Below are 20827 nucleotides of genomic sequence, written 5' to 3'. Positions count from 1 at the left end.
CAGTGAATCAACTTTTTCTTTTCCAGTCAAATAGCTCTTTTCTGTAAAAATGACTAAATCAGCTTTAACTTTGACCTTTAATTCCACCTTCATTGATTTCAGAGATATTTCCCCATCTCCCTCCCAGGTGGTATATCTGTGAGTAAAAATAAAACTATCCCATTGAATACGTTCGCATTCTTTGGCTTAAAACTTTTTATAACAGACGGCTTATTCCCATTTTTTAAAACTACACTCAGCGTACATAATTAAGTCGCCAGATTCCTCAATTCCCCGTAACCTGAGATAATATAATGGAGATAAGGGGTAGCTAGAGTTTTCCTTTCTATAGCGAGGCCGTCAGGTGGTGGCCAGAATAGCATCCTCTGTTGGTAGCCATAGATTACTTGAAAATGCATCGACTTGCTTCGTACAGAGGGGTTTCACGAGACATCACATTCAATGTCTGCATTGAAAGTGTAAGTAAATCAACATACGAAGCTGCATCTACCCGCAATGATCTCTCACTGTCTGCGAGTTTAGTTTGAGCTCAGCACTTTCTCAAACGTTCACATGAGAGCTGTTTCCGGATCGCGCTTCGCTTTGCTCGAAACCAGCGATTTATGTTTCACCACAGGAGCAAGTGATTCGCGGCCCGGTAGTCTTCTCGGCAAACAATAGGGAAAATTAGGCGTGAACATCTTCCTTTAGAAAATTTCAATCGATATGAAGGTAAAACGAACCCATCTGTGACCCAGGAGCAACCTTCTACCAAGTTTCACCGCAATCCTTTTCCCGTTTCGGCTACTCCCTCACCCCGCCCCAGACAAATCATAGCATATATGACTGGCGAGTTCTGGCTGTGTCCATGTCTTTCAAAATCGCAATGACAGAGATTACACATAAGAAAACTACATACTGAGAGAGAGAGAGAGAGAGAGAGAGAGAGAGAGAGAGTTCAAAACAGTGAAGATGGGAGCCTACTGTTTCCCAAGCAGGTAATAATTTCGTTGCAAATCGTTCCCCACATTTATGAAGCACACACATTATCGTTCAGACATACGGCCATTGAAGTAATAATTGGTACCGAAAACTAACCTAACTTTGCTTTCACTACACACTTCCCATTAACTGTTTTTGGCGGCATGTCTCGAACCCATCCAGAAACCATCAGATTCTAAGCTTCGAGACATAACTTTCGAAGCATCGGATGTGCAAGGGCTTGGTGAGAATATCAGATGTCTGGGTTATGTATTTAAGGATGGGCATTCTAATCACTGGACTAACTGATCATAATCTTCATCGGTTATTTTATTTTTTCCTGAGTTACGTTTCTTTTCTTGCTGAAAATCATCCTTGCACATATTAGGAGCTCGGGATAGACTTTTCCATACCCTAGTAACTTCTAACATGAAATTTTGCTGGAGACGCCGTGTATTGTGACTTGAATGTTTACCCTACTCTCTCGCCACAATGGCCGCCCAAGCTGATGACGTCAATGTAAACTTTCCATGTTATTGAGAAATTACTGGCTTTACCTTAACAGATAATATAATAAATAAAATATCAGAACTTATGAAGTAATGTACTGGATACAATTTCACCATCTGAGCAGTATTTGTGTTTAACTGCGCAATTTGATTTGTCGAACGACCACAGGCACATAATTAATGGTCGGAATCCTGATGACGTAACAATCTAAGGCTTGGGATGATGGCTATGCGGCAACAACTCAACATTCTGCCTGTTACTTAGGAAGGAAGGCTGCAGATAAGACACGATGGCTACTTATATAAGATTTCTAATAGTTTCTGCAGTATCAGTAGTAGCTGTTGACGTATCACATCTTTTTGACGAGTTCGCCAAAAATTTCAACACCTTTAAGATCCATTTTGCTAAATAAAAGATTACACCATCACTTTTTCGTGATTTTATAATGGTAACCACAGTAAGACGTAACTTTCACATAAATCATGGCTTGTGAGGTGCATGCAAATAACCCGCAGTCTGACGCACTGAAACCGAGAGTTTCCATTGCTCTCACTTTTTTATTCACAACTTCTACATAATCTGATCAGTGCATGTAACCTTTTTACAATATCAGATGAGAAACCCCACGACAGGCTATTCTCACTGCAAATTTAGTTCTGTGATTTAATAGTTTTTTTTCGCTAAACTCTTGAAGTCTTTTGTAATGTCAGGCTCAGGTATTTTGTATGGAAAATAGATTAGGATTGGAAAATTCATCTAGAACAAAAGGCAAATAATCGTGATCTTATTCATAATGTTCATGGCGCTGTACATTTCTGTTATAACCTAAATGTAATAAACATGTATTCTCTTCACATATGTTCTTGTTCTACCGTCCAAATAATAAACTTTCTTATATCCGTAGTTAATCCTCTGCCTTTGAGTCACATCCCATAATGCCATTCTGTACTTCGAAAAGGTTTCCATAAATGACGCCTTGGGAATTTCATATTAACTTCATCATTTCTCGCCAACAAACATAGGAATGGAGAATGTGAATAAAAGCGTGTCAAATGTTTTTCTTTATTAATGATGTGGAAATTTCGTAAGAACCTAACCATTTTTCGCCAACAAACATAGGAATGGAAAATGTGAACAAAAAAACGTTTCCATGCTTTTCTGTCAATACCGTAATATAAACAATACCGATTTCTGCACTGCTGGTGATGCAATGAAAATGTTGCACCAAAACAGGGCAACGCCAAAACCGTCGCTCTGCAGCAAAACCGCTGGCCTGGAAGAACACACGCGCACTTTATGATCCACCAAAATGTTATTCCGCGTAATATGAACAGCTGAATATTTAGAAACTGTTTTTGCCATATTCCTCTCTCTCTCTCTCTCTCTGCCGACAATGAATTAAAAGTGAATTATGAGCAGAAAAATAAAATGTTTAATTTTTTTTTATGGAGAGGTAATGTAAGTCTAGTTCTGATAATAGAAAAATGGACAGTGCAGAGAATCATGAATTTCAATATACTGCAGTAAATATTTCGTTTTCGTTATATTTATAGTTCTTTCGCCTTTATTTGGCCCAGGCTTTTGTCCTTGTGCAGTTCAGTGCCAAAAGGACAATGCCACGCCTCCACCTCCTTTGCAGAGCACTTCTTCGTGACCAGCATCACATTCTAGGGTTAATCTATTCTTACAGCTTAGCACTGAAGATGGAGAGAATAGTTTTAGCCCCCCCTAAAAAAAAAAAAAAAAAAAAAAAAAAAATGAAGGGTACAGTGAAATTCTCCCAATACTTTACATTCTCAAGGTTTTAGGTCTTCAAGTTCTCGAGTCCATTTAACTATAAGAAATTCCTCAGGCAACAGCAAGAAATACAGACATTCGTGAAAGAAGTGGATTTAGGAAGTCTGTTGATCAAAGATGAAGAAGAAGATGAAGAAAAAGAAGCATGGAATACAGAAATTCGTGAGAGATACGGATTTAGGGAGTCTTATTTATCAAAGATGAAGAAGAAGAAGACAGGGAAGGAGAAAAGAAAAAAAAAAGATGAAGATGAAAGGCTTGGAGTTTGTACCTGTCGACTGCGCGAAGGTCAATAAAGCAATCATACGCAAGTCAGGATCGTCCTCTAGAATACAACATAAAACAATCGAAGTTACATCCAGGTTCCTAACTGTACTGCTGGGTGAAAGGGGACATAAGGGAAACCAACTTTGTCCGAGAGGCTTATCGGTCCGGGATTCATCTTCTTTTTTTTGTTGGAGGTTAAATGTGCTGACCATTACATTACCGGTTCGTCATAGAGTACAAGAGGGTATGATGGGACGGTACAATCGACCCAAAAACTATCGGTACACACTTCAGGGGAAAGAATTTGATACTAAAGACGATGGCTACTGGAAAATCCACAATGATTATACCCAACGATCATAAATTTGGTTTCATGAGGGTGCCGCATATCGTTAATAGTTTTTTTTTTTTTTCCATAAACCAATTTTCCCTGATGCACAGACAAAGATTTATTATTTTCCAGTGAACATTGTCGTATCACTTACAATTCAGATCCAGTGCCAGAGTCGGGCTTATGCTGCTAGTCCTAAATGATACCAAACGGCGTGACTGGTGCTCCAGTACAGAGGTAAATGGTCCTAATGGTACTAATATAATGGAGATGGCAAGATACCTAAAGACTAGCTGTAGTTAATTAGATGAGGGCAAATCTTAAGACAAATTTAATTACTTCGTTCTCCTCGCAAACATCATATAATATGATGTTAAGGTCTGAAACGATGACAATATTTTCAAATTCATTTTACGATTACACAAGTGGCTCAGCAAGAGGATCGAGTTCTCTTAAATTAATCGTCAAAATGTGCAGGCCATTACCAGTAAGAAGATAACAACCACTGCTCCTCATCAATGCACCATGACAATAGCTGGTGGAGCATAATGGGTCTCGTCGGTTATTACGGGCCGGGGACTTCCCACGCAGTTAGTCTGGATTTTCTTTTTCTCATTAATTGGCAAGTTTTGTGAAAAGAGCCCCCCTCCGCTCTTTTTTTTATTTATTTTTTTTTCATTAATGAGAAGTTATTAGTGATAAAGATGTTAAGGTAGTTTCTTTCAGTGCCATTGAAATATTAAAAGCATCTACTACGGCAACTTTTTTTTTTTTTCGCTCGTGAAATGCTCCGCATTTTCATATAAAATTTCTCCAGCATTAAAGTGCCATATGAAACTATGCCATCAATAAAGTGCCATATGAAACTATGCCATCAATAAAGTGCCATATGAAACTATGCCATCAATAAAGTGCCATATGAAACTATGCCATCAATAAAGTGCCATATGAAACCATCAATAAAGTGCCATATGAAACTAATCCATCAGTAAAGTGCCACATGAAACTAATCCATCAATCAAGTGCCACATGAAACTATTCCAATTAAGTGCATTATGAAGCCGTTCCAACAACAGCGTACATGAGGCTGTTCCAAAAATAAAGTATCATATGAAACTGTTCCAACAATAAGGTTCCATATGAAGAAGTTCCAACAAAAAAAAAAAGGGCCACATGCAGCTGCTTCAACAACGAAATGTCCTGTGGCACTACTAATGCAAACGCGAAAAGAGCTAAGAGACCCATCCCAGGCTTGTGTAAACAGTGTAACGCGTTCTCTGTTATTCCCTCCAATCACGGCATTCGATTCTGGTCCAAGCTACATTTATTGACCGTAACACAATAACACAGTGTCATTAAATATTAAATGACTACGATTTGACGCCCGTGATTAAATACTCGTATATCAATTTTATATATATATTAATTTCTGGATGGAACGTGTGGGCGGGACCTGTTTTCATACACCTGATTAGAATTTGACTTTTTTTTTAATCTATTGCCTATTTTTCGTATATTAATTCCAGTTACGAATGAATTTTGTTGATTATATTTATTCCCTTTATTTTCTATGCATAACTTCATCCCTTCTCTGCTTTTAAGGCCTCAGTGCATGGAATAAATTACTTTGAAATAACTTGTAACTCAAACTACCATTTCTAGTCCTTCCCACCTTTATTATATTTGTGACACAAGAGGCTTCGTAGTAAAGCTTCCTTAGCGATTTATTTTGCATACTCCACTCAGCATTTGTTGTAAGCCATTTGTATCGTTTTAATAGTCGACACAGCCTGCAAAAACATCATATAAAAAAGGTACCGATGTGTAATGTACAGAATAAATAGCTAGCGAAGAGGCGTTCCGAAATCTCCAAAAGCCACTTAGCATACGAAAAAAAAAAAAAAAAAAAAAAAAAAAAAACCTTCCCTCTTCACATTTTCCGCGCATTCACTTTTGCATCAGTCTCCCTCTCTCTCCCTCTCTCTCTCTCTGTTTTGTTCCACGCCTCTGTTCTCTCGCGACATCTCTCCTTTAACTTTATAGTCTGGCCTTAGTTTCAGGTCTGTTTGCTTACTACGTGTTTTCCTAATTTTACACTTGCCATTTGTTCCGCGTGCCTTTTGTTCCCTGAGTTAATGCCTCGGTCGCTTGTCTGGCTGGAAATGTGTTTTTTTTTTTTCAATTCAGTTTAGCAGGGAGTAGTTATAAAGAGATTGATAATATTGCTTTAAGGATACAGTACTTACATTATTCCTCTCAGCATATAACGATGATATTCCTTTCCTCTTGGCATACAATAATCTTCATGTGTAATTCCTGTAAATATGCCTCTCTAAATCATGTTTTGTGTTGTTTCTCGTAATTTCACGCAGAGAGATAGATAGATAGATAGATAGATAGATAGATAGAGAGAGAGAGAGAGAGAGAGAGAGAGGTAACACGGCAGGTAATGACGAATATTCTAATTAATGGATACAAACTTACTCACCTGCAGAACAAGGACTGAGGTGGTTTTCTCAAACATATATTAAAATCAGTACCCCCTCGTAACCCAGATTTTGACTCGCAGGATAAACAAGGCACATGAAAAGCTTGTGTACTCTACCTCCTTCCTCCCCCGTCCTGCAGAAAAAGAAAACAGATCATGGTAATTTCCTCTCTCTCTCTCTCTCTCTCTCTGTCCATTAGCCAGACTGAACCCAACCTGATAATCTCGAACCCAATTTAATCCAAATATTCATCAGTTCGAACGTGATGCCTCTAATAGTGAGTCTTGTTAATCAGAAAAACAAAGCGCTGTTTAATATGACGCCACCGCTTCGAACTTCCAGAAGGAGAGAGAGAGAGAGAGAGAGAGAGAGAGAGAGAGAGAGAGAGAGAGAGAGAGAGAGAGAGGTTTTATAGTTAACTTCTGCTACTTCATTTTTTTTTCTCTTCACTTTGAGATAAACTTTTCGATTGGAGGGTAAGGTGTAGCCTCCATTAACCCTTTCCCTACATGACGCCTTCCAAGAGTAGAAAAGTCACAGCAAGATAAATAAGTAAATAAATAAATAAACACACAAAAATAAAATACAGCTCTACCCCTGATTGGTGGTGTTAATTCCATCAGCATCATTAGCAGAGGCGAGTGGTATCTGTCACTTATTATGATTTTCCGCCAAATATGTGTAACGTATAATTAGCACTCCCAGCCTAATTATTGTAATAAGAATGACCGGGGTAATTCATGATTTAACACATGCATTTTTTTAAACTACAGGATTAAAGGAGAGGGGATCACAGCGGAAGTAAACCAGTTGTTGTTTGCAAATTACGCTGTACTGATCGCAGACTCAGAACCAGTAGATGATGTAGAGCTGTAACAACTCAAGTCATACGGAGCCGAAAAAAAAGTTATAATATGTATACTAGAACTAAGTAAATATCTGCTTCCATGAATAAATAACACAAAGAACAATTAAAAAACGAGGAAAAATCAGTTAACTATAAAAGGTGGAGGAAAACCGCCTTCTACAGAAATTTAAAAACGTCAACCGGATAGCCAGGGGTTCCTCCAAGCATGGAAGAGGGATAGTAAGCACCATTCTGACCCCCTATGCCTACGGAGAAACCTCTGACGCAGGCCCCCCAAGACTCGGATACTGGACCAGCAAGACAGTAAGAGGAACCAGTCATCACAATACGGCTAAGTCCCACCATCCACCAGGAACCCATGAGTAAGTCGTGCAGCAGCCAGTGAGAAGGATGTGGATGTGAAGAATGCCACTTTCTCCTTCGTTCCCTGCGTTACGTACAATACATACGCTCTCCACTTCGTTGTCTGAGTTAGGTATATTTCATAATACACTTTCGTCTCTTCCTCCTATGTCTGGGCGTCATACATCACTTTCCTCTGCCCACACCTAATCACACGAGTACACCCAGATGAGTTATTGTAATCCTCACTCCCCATTTAGCTTCATTACCCCTTAATGTTGATGTATTCGCGCGCGCACACTCTCCCCACATCCCAGGGCAACATTTGAAGATTTGGCACACCTGCTCCTCAACGATTTATTCCACACATTGTACCTAAATAATCTCTAGTACGTTACTGATGTTGCAATGTAGGTTCGATTTTAAACGGTATAAATGGCATATTCAAAATACTTAGATGTGAACTTGATATCCTCTAGATTTATTTGCACTGTATTCTCGTCAGGAAAGGAGAATTTCAAGCACCTTTTCCATAGCGATCTATTCTCATTCCACGACTTAATATTATCTCATATGTTTCTCGTATCCCTTTAATATCGGCATGAATTCCAAATACATCTTGGAATAAAATATTAAGGTGGTACATCCAGAAATATGCTGATAGATGACAATATTAAGGAGACATGGAGAAAAGAAAATACTCGTAGAATATAAATAAGGTGATACGAAAAAAGATGCTGGTAGGAGAAAATATTAATAAAACATTGGCAGAAATTTGTTGGCTAAAAGAAATTGCCAGAAAGATGCCTAAATTGACGATAATAAGAGTTTCCTCTGTTTTTTTCCTTGATCCTTTGCGTGAATCCTTCTTGAGGGGAGTCTAATCCCACACTCGCTCTTCAAGTCCTTCTCTCATTAGGAACCCTCACAAGTGCTAGTATGTCAAGCAGAGGAGACATGAATTTCCCTACTTTTCATAACTAAGATACACTAATATTCCTCGTTTCTTACCCCGCATGCTAGAACATTCTTCTCCTTATCGCCGAGATGCTCAGATATTCCTCTTTTTCATAACTCACAAATACTTCCCTCTTTTTTCACGGTCCAGCTAAGTTTTTCGAGAACTTCTTAGGCATTGTGTGGAGCATGGTGGTTTATGGTGAAAACTCTCCACAATTCTTTAACCTGGATAAACATGAGTCGCCTTAAAAATATTCCCACTCAAAACCGATGTTAGCATTTATCTTTTATCTGCATACAGTTCCGTTTATCTAGACACAGGAATTCTCTGCATCTTGGAAATCAAACTCTTATACCTGACGGTGTTTTCAGACATTATTTCCATCTTACAAATCGTGTTATTGTTTTCTGATACTGTTTATCTATTGGCAGTTTCTTTATCTTGCAAATCATGTGCTTAAAGTGATTATTGTTTACTTACAGGGGTGTTCGTCATCTTGCAATTCGTGTTCTTATATCTTTCAGTGTTTAGTTACAGACATTCATTCCAGCTTGCAAATTGCAGCCTATTCTTACTCGTATACTGACTATCGTTCATCTGCTGTACATTCTCTCCATCCGGCAATAATTCCCTTGAAGGCTTTAAATATCCTGTACTCTTGAATAACTCACAAATACTTCCCTCTTTTTTCATGGTCCAGCTAAGTTTTTCGAGAACTTCTTAGGCATCGTGTGGAGCATGGTGGTTTATGGCGAAAACTTCCCACAATTCTTTAACCTGGATAAACATGAGTTATCATATGTTTACTGTTTGTGGTCTACTTTCACCCATGAGTTCTCCTTCCATATCATATAATTACAATCTAGCAAAAGTCTTTTTCCTCACTGTTTTTCCTCACTACTAAGCTGAATATAATTATCTAGAAATGGCATTAATAAACTAAGCAAAGGATAAAGCATGCAAATTAAAAAATAAAGTATGTAATCTATATGAATGACTAATAATACCCACAGAACTAACTGTGTGTCCTCCTTGCATAAATAATCAGCTGTGTGGCCTGGCTTCATTTGTGAGTGTATAAAAAGTCAAAACCAATTATGTTAAGTCCCCCCAAAACACACTTCTTTCCTTCCCATTAAGAATCGCGTTATTTTTATCTCTTTATTTATTCTACCTGTTTATCGTCTTAATTTATACTGCCTGTCTATCATTATCATTTATTCCATCTATTTATCATCTAGTGATCTATTTGCCCATCAAGTGCGTTGGGTCCCTGGGTTAGGCTACTTTCAAAAAATTCAATGCGTGTGAACTTTATTGAATCTTTTGACCTAAGCTATAACAAAATACTAGAACTGTCCCGATGGTAACAGGGTTAGTATTACATTTTATTATTATTTTTTGTAAGGATTTCCGTTCTGCATAGGCCTACCATTTCTGCATTACGAGTTCATCATTCTTCTATTTTTCCTTTATTTCTGTTCTAACCTAACTTAACCTACCCTAACCTAACCTAAACTGATTAACTTACACTAACCCAAGCTAGACACCCCTGGAGAGGAAGAAGTACAAAAATGGTACAGAAAATGGAAATCAGTCAAAATCATTTCTAAATTGCTCTATTTCTGAACCTGCAAATGAGCGTGCAAATTGCTATACTGCAAGTCAAGCGAGAAAAGAGGCAATTAGAATATATGACATGTAATATATTTTCTTGTCAGTCATTATGCAAATGTAATTAAGAGTCTAATGATTGCATAATTTTTGTTGCTTACTCTGCGTCACTGCCCAGAGTCATCCCAGAGAAAAGGAAGGGAGGGAGAGAGAGAGAGAGAGAGAGAGAGAGAGAGAGAGAGAGAGAGAGAGAGAGAGAGAGAGAGGTTAATGTTAACTCTCCTTCGGGATAACTAAACATATTTATTTACTACTAACGTCAGACGCTTTTACTGATCTAAGATGAAACGAACGAGATAATTCCTAACTGGAGTAATGATTTTAGTTCATTTTAAAAACAACTATAAAAAAGTATCTCATGTCTTTCCCAGAGGCTACGATAACAGATGGAAAGTTAGGTAAAAACAGCATCCCTATAAGCAGAATAAAATGTAGCCTCAAGTCCGCTACGGCCCCTTGGGAGATGTCGATACCAATGTCCAGAATTTTTACGTAGACGGGAAGCTCTCGTCCTTAGTGGCACCTGTACATTTGGCGCGACACAGCCTGATATGCCAGAAGATGGAAACTGAGAAATACCCACTAGTGTACGTCTAGATCTGCCTCCTTGACGGTGCAAAATATAGCATGCAAGTAACATTTCATAGTAAGTAGCATTTTATCTGGTTTGCAGGTGACATTTCATAGTAGGTAACGTTTTATCTAGCTTGCAAGTAACATTTTATAGTAAATAACATATTCTATCTCACCCATGTTAAGAAATACTATGATATGCTCAGTCACATGAATATTAATTAGCCTAATCGTCTTTACGGCTGTGAACTGTACTGATCACTTATGTCATTAGATTTCCCCCAAACCACACAGTTCCGCAGCTTTCTCTATATTTTTCCCTTATACCATGTGAAGATAACTGAAATTCTGAGCTGAAATAAAGAGTCAAGAGGAGAATTATTCACTTAAAGGAGGTGTGACAGGCGAAGGGTCGATTAAACTCCACAGTCTGAATTAGGAAGAAAAAAGATAAATATAAAACTTATTTCTGTAAAGGATGTGACAAAGGTGAATGTCGATTTGATTCCACGCAGATTAGGAATAAAGACAGTTAAATATAAAATTATTCATGTACAGGAAAGGTAATATGTGAAGATATTTGCAATGGCCACGCTCCCCTCACCTCGCTCTCAAAACCCAGCATTATATTGCTCATGAATTTTTAACTCCTGCTAATTAATGGCATGGTAACTAAACCATGCTCGATGCGACATTATCACCGCGACACTTACACCCTGAAACACAGAATGAAGTATTTGGCACACTTGATACGTGTCCTTACAAGATACTTCCTTATACTATCTGGTATTTGGCATGTGTATGTAAAGATACTGTGTAAATGATGAAAAGTGAGATGGGGGAGGGGGTGTCTACTATGATAAGAAAATAATGGGGAAACAGAAAAAAATATAAAAGATGAATTGCGAACTGATAGTGACCGTTTCTAACCTGCTTCAGCTTCACCTGCTTCTATTCAGATATGATGAACATCATGAAAATGACGGCTGCAGCTGCAACCAATTATACCCCACTGATATTGTAATCTGTAGTTTTAGTGTGTGTTGAAGGTCCCATTGGAATTAATGCATAAATGCTGAGGGTCCTATAGGAACTAATGCATAAATGCTGATTTTTGAAAACTACCACAAAATCTTCTCCATAACAATAGAATACAAAGATAACAAGACGCGGTTCCAAGGCACAGCAACCCCGTCCCCGGCAGGCATTTTAGTGCTGACGTATAAACACAGCAGGATATCTAGTCAAAGATGTCACATATCAAATTTGGAGTAAATCGGGTTAAAATTGACGATTTTATGCCCATTCGAAATTTCAGGCCCGACCCACCTGACACTGACCCCCCCTACTGCTAACTGGGGATGACCCACCTGATGTAATGAGGCATGTTACAAGATGCAGATTTGAAAGATGCACCTTTAGGTTTTGGTTTCATGTCGATATCACGAATTTGAAAGGAATTATGACGAAAAAACGGTTTTTCTTTTACTTTTTCTTTTTTACATTTTTTGGGCCTACAGCCTGGGCCTTGGCCCAATTTGGCCCAAAATTTAGTCAGGTGATCAAAAGTTCATAGCCCATCATCCCAGTACATTCAATCAAAATCGCACCAGTAGTTTTCGTGTAAAGTTGTTAACAGACAGACAGATAGACAAACAAACAAACAGACGAACCAAGTGAAAACAATACCCGTTCCCGAGTCCCTCCGGGGCGGGGACGGGTAATAAATATGGCAGAGAACACGGAACCCTTATGAGAAACAAACTCTGTTAATGGAATTTAAGCAGCGTTTGGTTGCCGTATTATAACTTTCCCAAATACTGCTGGAACACTGGAAATAGGAAATTCTGAAATCGCTCAGCAGTTGAGCTGGAATTCTGCAAGTATCCCGGGAGAGTCATTGAATAAATAATGTCAAAACTGTTGCCATGAATTTTATATGGGTTAACATGGTTAACAGTATTGTAACCATGTTAGATTTATATAGGCTAAACACATTCAAAAATATTGAAAATTCACTTTCTCACTGACCTTTGAACCAAACGAACTCCAATTTTACACGTGGCATCTGGCCTAATTAGGAATAGTTGATGTTCACCCGATATACCGGTAAATTTGTTGAATGCTCCGGCTGCCTATTTGGGTCACACGAGTTTCATTTTCATTGTTATGTATTAATGAGGCAAATGTATGGGTCACGAAATGTAGAGTGTGTAATAAAATATTTGTGTGAATCATGCCAGAGACCTTGACGTACCAGTCGAGTGGAAGACGGCTGTGGTTGTGCACTGAATAAAAGTATAGGTTATCAAAGTGGATCCGTTCCCTGAAGCCAAACAGTTCTCTTATGCATAACAGACAATCGTGCGTCCATCTGCCTACAACTCCACAAAAAACGATACTATTGCTGTTCCACCACGTAATCCCATCCTTTTCCCTCCGGATTTCTGTTAACCAGGCATAGCAATTTCATCAGTGACGTCTGTTCAGTCATCCCTGGGCTTTATTTATCAGCACTGTTTGTTGCAGTGGTGGGGTCTATTGTTTCCAAAGGTAGTGCTTAAATTTCTGGGTACCAAGGCGTACGTTTCAGTTTTGGAAGAAGTTAATTCATAGTCATCTTCTGGGAATGGTTTATGCTCGTATAAAATATGAATAGAAATATTTGATTATTTATAATCATGGTTTCATGTTCTTTATTATCATGATTTGTTGATCAAGACTGAGGCACTTCTCGATACTAAAGTTAAGAAAGTGCAAAGGGAGACTCAGCTGGTGAAAGACTTAGTGTAAAATACTAATCAGCATCAGCGCCTGTGGTAACTGTACTGCCGCACACCGGTTAAAGTACAGTATTTCTGTAGTTAAATCACGTGTTACAAGTCTGAAGGATCTAACCCTCCGTACACAGATAACCGGCTCAGCACTGACACGGGCAATCAGCGGAATCTAATATACACCTGCAAAGTTATGTAACTCAGTACGACACTCTCACCTGATAACCATGTAACCAAACACGACCCAGCCCCACCTGAACTACGACTCCTGACTCTCTGTTTGCATTCTCTGACCGTGGGGACGAGACACCTTAGAGTGTATAGCAATGTATGTATACGTATTACGGTTATTCTCTTCAGCCCTTTATCTCTCCCTCCCTCTCTCTCTCTCTCTCTCTCTCTCTCTCTCAACATTAGACAATTTCATTCAGCTGTGGAGAGACTTTTCGAACTAGCAGAGTCAGAAACAGCCCCTCATCAACACCTTCACTAATAGATAATCTTCTTAAGTTAAAAAAAAGGTAAGCGTGGATACAAGAAGATTGAAAATGAAGGAGTTACAGCGAAAATCTGATTAACATCTCAGAACTTACACATAGGAGTTGTAATATACCAGTATATATCTCCCTTGTTTAATTTTATCATTTACATACATATATGAATATAAATATAAATATAAATATAAATATAAATAAATATATATATATATATATATATATATATATATATATATATATATATATATATATATATATATATCCCTGCCTCTCTTTCATCCCCTTATCCCTCTCACTCTGTCACACTGACTCTCCCTCCAATCCTCTATTCGTTCCTTTCAACACTCCCTCGCTGCACGCTCTTTACTCACGCTCTATCCTTTCTCCCTAATATATCACGCAGTTAAATACCAGTATATAGGACAGCCAGAATATCAACGAATAATTTACAGCTCGAGGGGAAAGATTGCACTGTTTCATCACACAAAGCTACTGTAAATACGTATATACACTCATTTATAAATTTACTTGATGATATTACTGTGCCATCTAGAATGTTAAGCTGTGACATGAGATGATCATTTGATTATGGTATTGAGAGAGAGAGAGAGAGAGAGAGAGAGAGAGAGAGAGAGAGAGAGAGAATTACCGCCAAGTCAAGGTGGACGTACTATAGGCAGTTAAAAGATTACATTCCTCCAACCACCTCGAATTCTTCTACACAGACATTTTACTCAAGATCCGACGAATTCTCCTGAATTTAGTGGACAGGACTGCTCGTAACTCTCTCTCTCTCTCTCTCTCTTTCTCTCTCTTTGCTGAAATATCCTTAACTAACTCCAAGCTTTTTTCTTCTTTGTCCAAATTTTCTTAAATGCACAAAAAAACGTTCTTTTATTTTCCTATTTGTTTAAATTCCTTATAAACCCACAATATCGTTCACCCACAACTATTGCACTAAAGGAAATTACATATTCTCTCTCTCTCTCTCTTTCTCTCTCTCTCTCTAGCCAGACACCTTAATTCCGTAAGGGGTGGCCGCAAATAAATCGCCTCTATGTCGCCCTGTCCCCTGCCATAACGCTGCCCTCCTCCCAACTTACATCCCCCTTTCTCATATACCTCTATACTCCATCCCTCCACATCATCCTCGGTCTCCCCCTCTCTCTCCGCCCTCTCCATATGCTCAGCTTATTATATATTCTCAGTTTTTACTTTCCTCCATCCCTGAATCTCATCCTTGGTCTCCTCCTCCCTCTCCCCTCCCCCCTCCATATTCTCAGTTCATCATATATTCTCACTTTTGACTTTTGATTTTATGAAGTTCAGTGCATTGCAGATTAACTCCGCAAAAATTATGCTCTTTTTTTTCTCTCTCTCTCGTAACTTTTTCACTATCTCTCTTGGGAAGAATTATTAACAGATACAGCTTGGAAACGGATTTTTTTTTTTTTTTTTTTTTTTTTTTTTAATGCACGTTCCAGACTCATATTATTTCACCGATTTTTAGGTCGGGGGATGATGATGATGATGATGATGATGATGGTGGAGGTGGTATATTGTTCTGCCAATGTCCTTTATGATGATGGTGATGATGATGATATCTTGTTCTGCCAATGTCCTCTATGTTGATGATGATATGAATGATAAGGTGATGATGATGTTGTTGATGATGATGATGATGATGATGATCTGGCAGTGTCGGTCGTGACTATGCTAGATATGCCATTCCTTATTACACGAATGTACAAAAGCAAAATAAATAAATAAATAAATAATTAAATAAAAAAATGGAATGAGCTGGAACTTCACGTAATTGGTTGCATTCGCGTTTTGATTTCGACCAAAGCAGCGTCTGATGCTATACTCTTTTCACTCTAACTTGGCTTAAAATTACCATGTCCCCGTCTTCATTGCTAAGCTTTAACAATAGATTAACACCTGAATACGATGCTAGTCACGAAGAAGTGCCATAGAAAAAAAAAGATGGAGTCGTAGCATTTTCTTTTCCGCCACTGAGCTACGTGAAATAAGCTGCAGAGGGACGAAAATCTGGGCCAGGTTAAGGTGAAAGGAGTACAGTTAAGCTGACAACAGTAGCATGATGGGATTCGGTTCAATAATGCAGCACTATAGTATGCATTTAATAATAATAATAATAATAATAATAATAATAATAATAGTAATCGTTATAATAATAGCCTTGTTGGTGAAATTTTGGTTTGCCATTTCCCATTTACCTGGCGAGAACAATCCTCTCATATGCAGTTCCCATAAATATGTCGTTTTGATGTGTTCAGTGTACCTGCATGCTCTGTTAACAACCAGAACACAGCACAGGTAAAGGGACGAGAGCTACCTGGCAGACTTTGGGGGCGGAATTCGAGTGCTGCGCTTGTTTTGTTTGTGTTGCACTGATCCGGACCGTCTGATTTAGCAACACATCGTCGCTGTGTTGGTGTCTGTGTGAACGTAGGATTATTTTAGTCCTTTTCTGTATACTGGAGGGGAATGATCACTGTCTGGAGAATTTACCGCTGCAGAAAGAATTTATTACTGTAGAGGGGAATTATTACTTTAGAAAGAATTTTTCACCGTAGAGAAGAATTATCACTGCAGAGAGGAGTTATCGCTGTAGAAAGGAGTTATCACTGTGCACAGACTTAATATGCATTCTGATGTACACCCATGACGCAGTGGTTGCAACAGTACGTAGCATTTCAACTCTCGTGTACCATAAATTCAAAATACTAAAAACCTTCGTGTTGGTGCGTGGGATGGGCAGATATAACATTGAACTTCGCGCTTCTCTATTCCCTATATGTACAGTAAGTCACATGGGATTTGCACCCTCACTGGAATGATTGCCGTTTCATCCACTTCCATTCGTCCCGTCACGTCGCCTTTATCCTGGTTAAGTGAAAGAGTAAAAATATATACGGCAATGAATTAGCCAACATACAGGATTTGTGATTTAGGATAACATTTTCAATACCATCAGGAACTGGAAGTCATGCAATTATTTTCACAACCACAAAATACTGATACGATATTCGATAGATCAGTTCCCAGCATTAAAATCAAGTCTGCATCAGAAATACGGATACTGTCAGCGGAATCTCAGGGTGGTGCTGTAAAAAGGCTGAATTCCCAGAGGAGGAGCACCCAGAAGTCCATCCCTTATATCTGTATATCTGAGAAATAATAAAGATAGATCTAATAACAATGATCAAAGCTCAGGGCGTCTTATACTCGTAGCCCAGAAATCTCCTCCCGCACATCAGTCCCTCAATGTTCCAGGCCTGTAATGCTGGATCGCGTAAAGGTGTTGAAAATGACAGTGTAGGTGAGGAAGCCTTTGAGTAACTCTCCGTTTGTTTTAAGATTACGGCCTTTAGCGACGACAGCGCCTAATATACGGTAATAATCAGAGTATCAAAATTTCAAGAATGACATAGACCTCTGAGTCAAATTAGTTTACAATCGTTGTCATCTGCTTTAAGTACCATAACCTTAAGAGTAACACACACTGAAATCAAATTCTTCTATAAGCATTACCTTCACTTCATACTAAGGACTTAACAGACCCTTAGAAGCGGTCTATCGAGTGAAGACCAAACCAATACACCTGCTTCACTACACAGGCTGTCATTAAGCTGATTCAGATTTATGATATGCTTTGAATTTTGCATTGTGATCCTCAGTTCTTTTTTTGTCCACTCGAAACAGTGTCAGAATCTAGTGTGATGTTACTGAATTTATCATTATTTTTCAAACAAGTTGAAAGTGGTTAAAAACTGGATTATGGGCCCAAACTGTAGGTCAGATTGCATATTTAACCCTCCACTACAGGGAAGAATTATTAATACTGTCACTGCTATTTCTAGATTATTACGTTTTAGCTATGGAGAGAAATTTCAGATTGAAGATTTTGGATATAGCCTCCATTAACTCCTTCATTACACTTCATCTATGCTGAAAAAAAATGTAGAAATAGAAAAAAATATATAAAACTTCAAGCGCATCACTGGACTAAAGGATTTAAGAGTGATAGATTTACAGTTAGTTTCTCCTTTGAAGCCACATTTTCCCTGCAGTAATCTGGCAGCCACCACAGAATTGCTTCATACTACAAGGCTGAAGGACTGCACAACTTGGAGCCAGAGTTAACAAGTTTGGGTCGCCTGCTGAAGTGTGTTTGGATGCATTTAAACCACGTGAGGGTGGCTGGATGCAAAGGAAAGGTGTGTTAAATAGTTTTGAAGTGCTAGGAGTAAATGCGATTGGGAATGTTGTGGCCACCTGTGCTGGAATGGGGGTGATTAATGCAAACACGTTCTTGAGGCACAATCTATTTTGCTTTTACTCTGACTTGACCCAGTTTATTGTCTTTCTGCGGCTCATTCCACGTACGTCAGTGCCAGAAAAAGACATTGCTACGGCTGTACATCTGTTCAAAGCAGTTTTTTTTTTTTTTTTGTGACTAGCACCATATTCTAGTATTCATCCATCGTTACACTATAGATTTCGGAATGGAGACATGGCAGTTTTATGCCAAGTTAGTGTAAGAACAGTATAATACGCTTTGCATTGTTCACTTTACATAGAATTAGCAATTTTTCATTCTTCAATGGTGAGTTGTAACAAGAGAACATTGTGCTAGTCGCGAAGAAATGCTGTAAAAACAATGCAAGGGCCGCAATTTTTTTTTTTTCTGAAATTGAGCTATGGGAAATAGGCTGCAAAAGGACAAACTCCCCAGCCAAGTTACGTCCACTGAACTATGGTATACAATGGAGCTTGCAAGGTAGGGTGGTCGATATGAAGGTAACATTTTAATCCGTGTATGGGGATGAGCGACCGAAGTTAGGGATTTAAGATATAAGAGCATAGTTTTATAATACATATTTAGTTTGAAAATTAGGCTAGAAAATGAGCACAAGGAATGGTTATAAAATTAAACTTTTCGACACCCCCTCCATGGCAATTCAAGGCTCGAGTTTGAGCCTAATAATTATCTAATCCCAGTAATGTATATCCTAAGCTTGTATGCCATTCAAAATACGAAAACAAATTGAAGTATGCTCTAATCTCCTTGTATATCAGTCATAATACGAATAAACGGTTAAGTATATCCTAATTTCGTTGCATTTCATTCATAACTCGAATAAATAGTGAATTATAGCCCGATACGTTGCGCCTCACAATTCTAATTCTCTGAAACTTTCACTCTTTGTTCTGCAACACCTTTTTCTCAATAATGGCTCGCTGATACTTTGTGGCAACATCGATGTCCACAACTCCAAAGCAAAATATCAACTAATTATTCACCAGTTTAAGCAGCATGTGTAATGAATTGTGGGGAAAAAATGTTTTACACTTACACGCCCTCATATTTCATTTCACTTGGCCGTATAATGTGATTTGCATGAGTTATGATCATGAATATATCGGTGGCTGATTTATATTCTGTATCTTAATAATGTAGTGTGATCAGAGCCAAGGGTAAACTCACTTATACAGTATTTCTTCCCTCCTGTGTTTTTATTTGCACTTGTCTTTGAATAATGAGTATCAAGTCCAGTTTCATGGAAGTATATGCCTGGATTCATAGAGCGGACTGAGATATAGAAAGTTGTATTACACAGAGAATCAATATTTAAACCTCTTTGATTTCTGTAGCAGCCGATGGGAAATGCAATGAAAAAAAAAAGATGACTGATTTAACCGTCATACACCTTTGCTATGAATACGGATGCGCTCTACAACTGTAAGGACATAATCGATCATGTCCACCCTGACAAAATCAGAGAAGCGTATTGCTGTCACTGGTGTCCGTCTGTAGAGCTGGGCGGCTGGCAGGGCGTAGAGATTTCGTTTCCCAGCAAATGTCCGAAAATATTAACCACAGAGTCATGAAATTTTCAAATAGTTGTGTGTCTTATAGTGAACCGGTGACTTTTGATAGGTAGAGTGATGTGTCTGAAGATTTAAAAAAAAAAAAAAAAAAAAAAAAAAAAAAACGGATTTCAATGAGCCCTAGCAAGTAATCTTAGGGGACCATGGATAAACTTCTGAAATTTTTAAGTTTTAATGTCTGTGTTATACAGAAGGGGGGGGGGAGTGAGTGCCGTTTATACAAGGGGGGGGGGAGGTGAGGGCCGTTATGTTCTTGGTTAGGTGTGCAGGGAGGTGGGGGGGGTATGTACTTGGTCAGATGGAGGGTTGCAACAGCGTTGCTTATGTGTTATCAACATTTGCTATAATCTCTCTGTACTTTCTTCCACTGCTTACAAAGGGCTAGAAATTTATCTTCAATAAGCGAAGGAAAGAAAGTAGAAGATAAAATCATTACAGAAAAATTGGCTACAGAAATCGATGGAGGTAAGTACGTTCAACAGACGACAGAGAAACAACTAAGGCAACAAAATGATAATCCAAAAAGGAAGCAGGAGAAAGGGACAGCTGGAAGGGCATAGATAATTAGCCAGTAGTACAGGAACAATAGCAAGGAGGGGATTAGGCACTGGACTATCAGAGGTCAGAGATAACGATGTACAATGGGTAAGTGCAGAGCTGAAAGGGAATAGTGTTCATATTGGTACTTAATTTTCTCGTAGTCTTTCCACTATCCTTAACAAACTGTGGTATCGCACGTGCAGTATACTCGCTCTCTAGTTCTGCCATCTTAGGGAACCAAAAACTAAATCTTATACAACACTGGCCTCCAAGCAACATGTTATGAGAGAGAGAGAGAGAGAGAGAGAGAGAGAGAGAGGGG

The 20827-nt window shown here is 38.5% G+C and overlaps 1 protein-coding gene across 1 annotated transcript in view; it reads left to right on the top strand.

The window, feature by feature from the left end:
• Positions 1-1452: 1452 nt before the first annotated feature.
• The window catches only part of LOC145412452 (uncharacterized), a 32354-nt gene continuing 12979 nt past the window's right edge, over positions 1453-20827 (top strand). Inside the window, exons 1-2 of the mRNA XM_080282337.1 lie at positions 1453-1479; positions 3279-3429. Coding sequence (XP_080138463.1) covers positions 1453-1479; positions 3279-3429 — 178 coding nt within the window. The remainder of the gene's footprint in view (positions 1480-3278; positions 3430-20827) is intronic.

This window comes from Coenobita brevimanus, chromosome 93, assembly GCF_032717465.1.
Source record: "Coenobita brevimanus isolate Jiangsu-jjx chromosome 93, ASM3271746v2, whole genome shotgun sequence".
NCBI lineage: Eukaryota > Metazoa > Arthropoda > Malacostraca > Decapoda > Coenobitidae > Coenobita > Coenobita brevimanus.
This window is presented reverse-complemented; position numbering and strand designations above follow the sequence as displayed.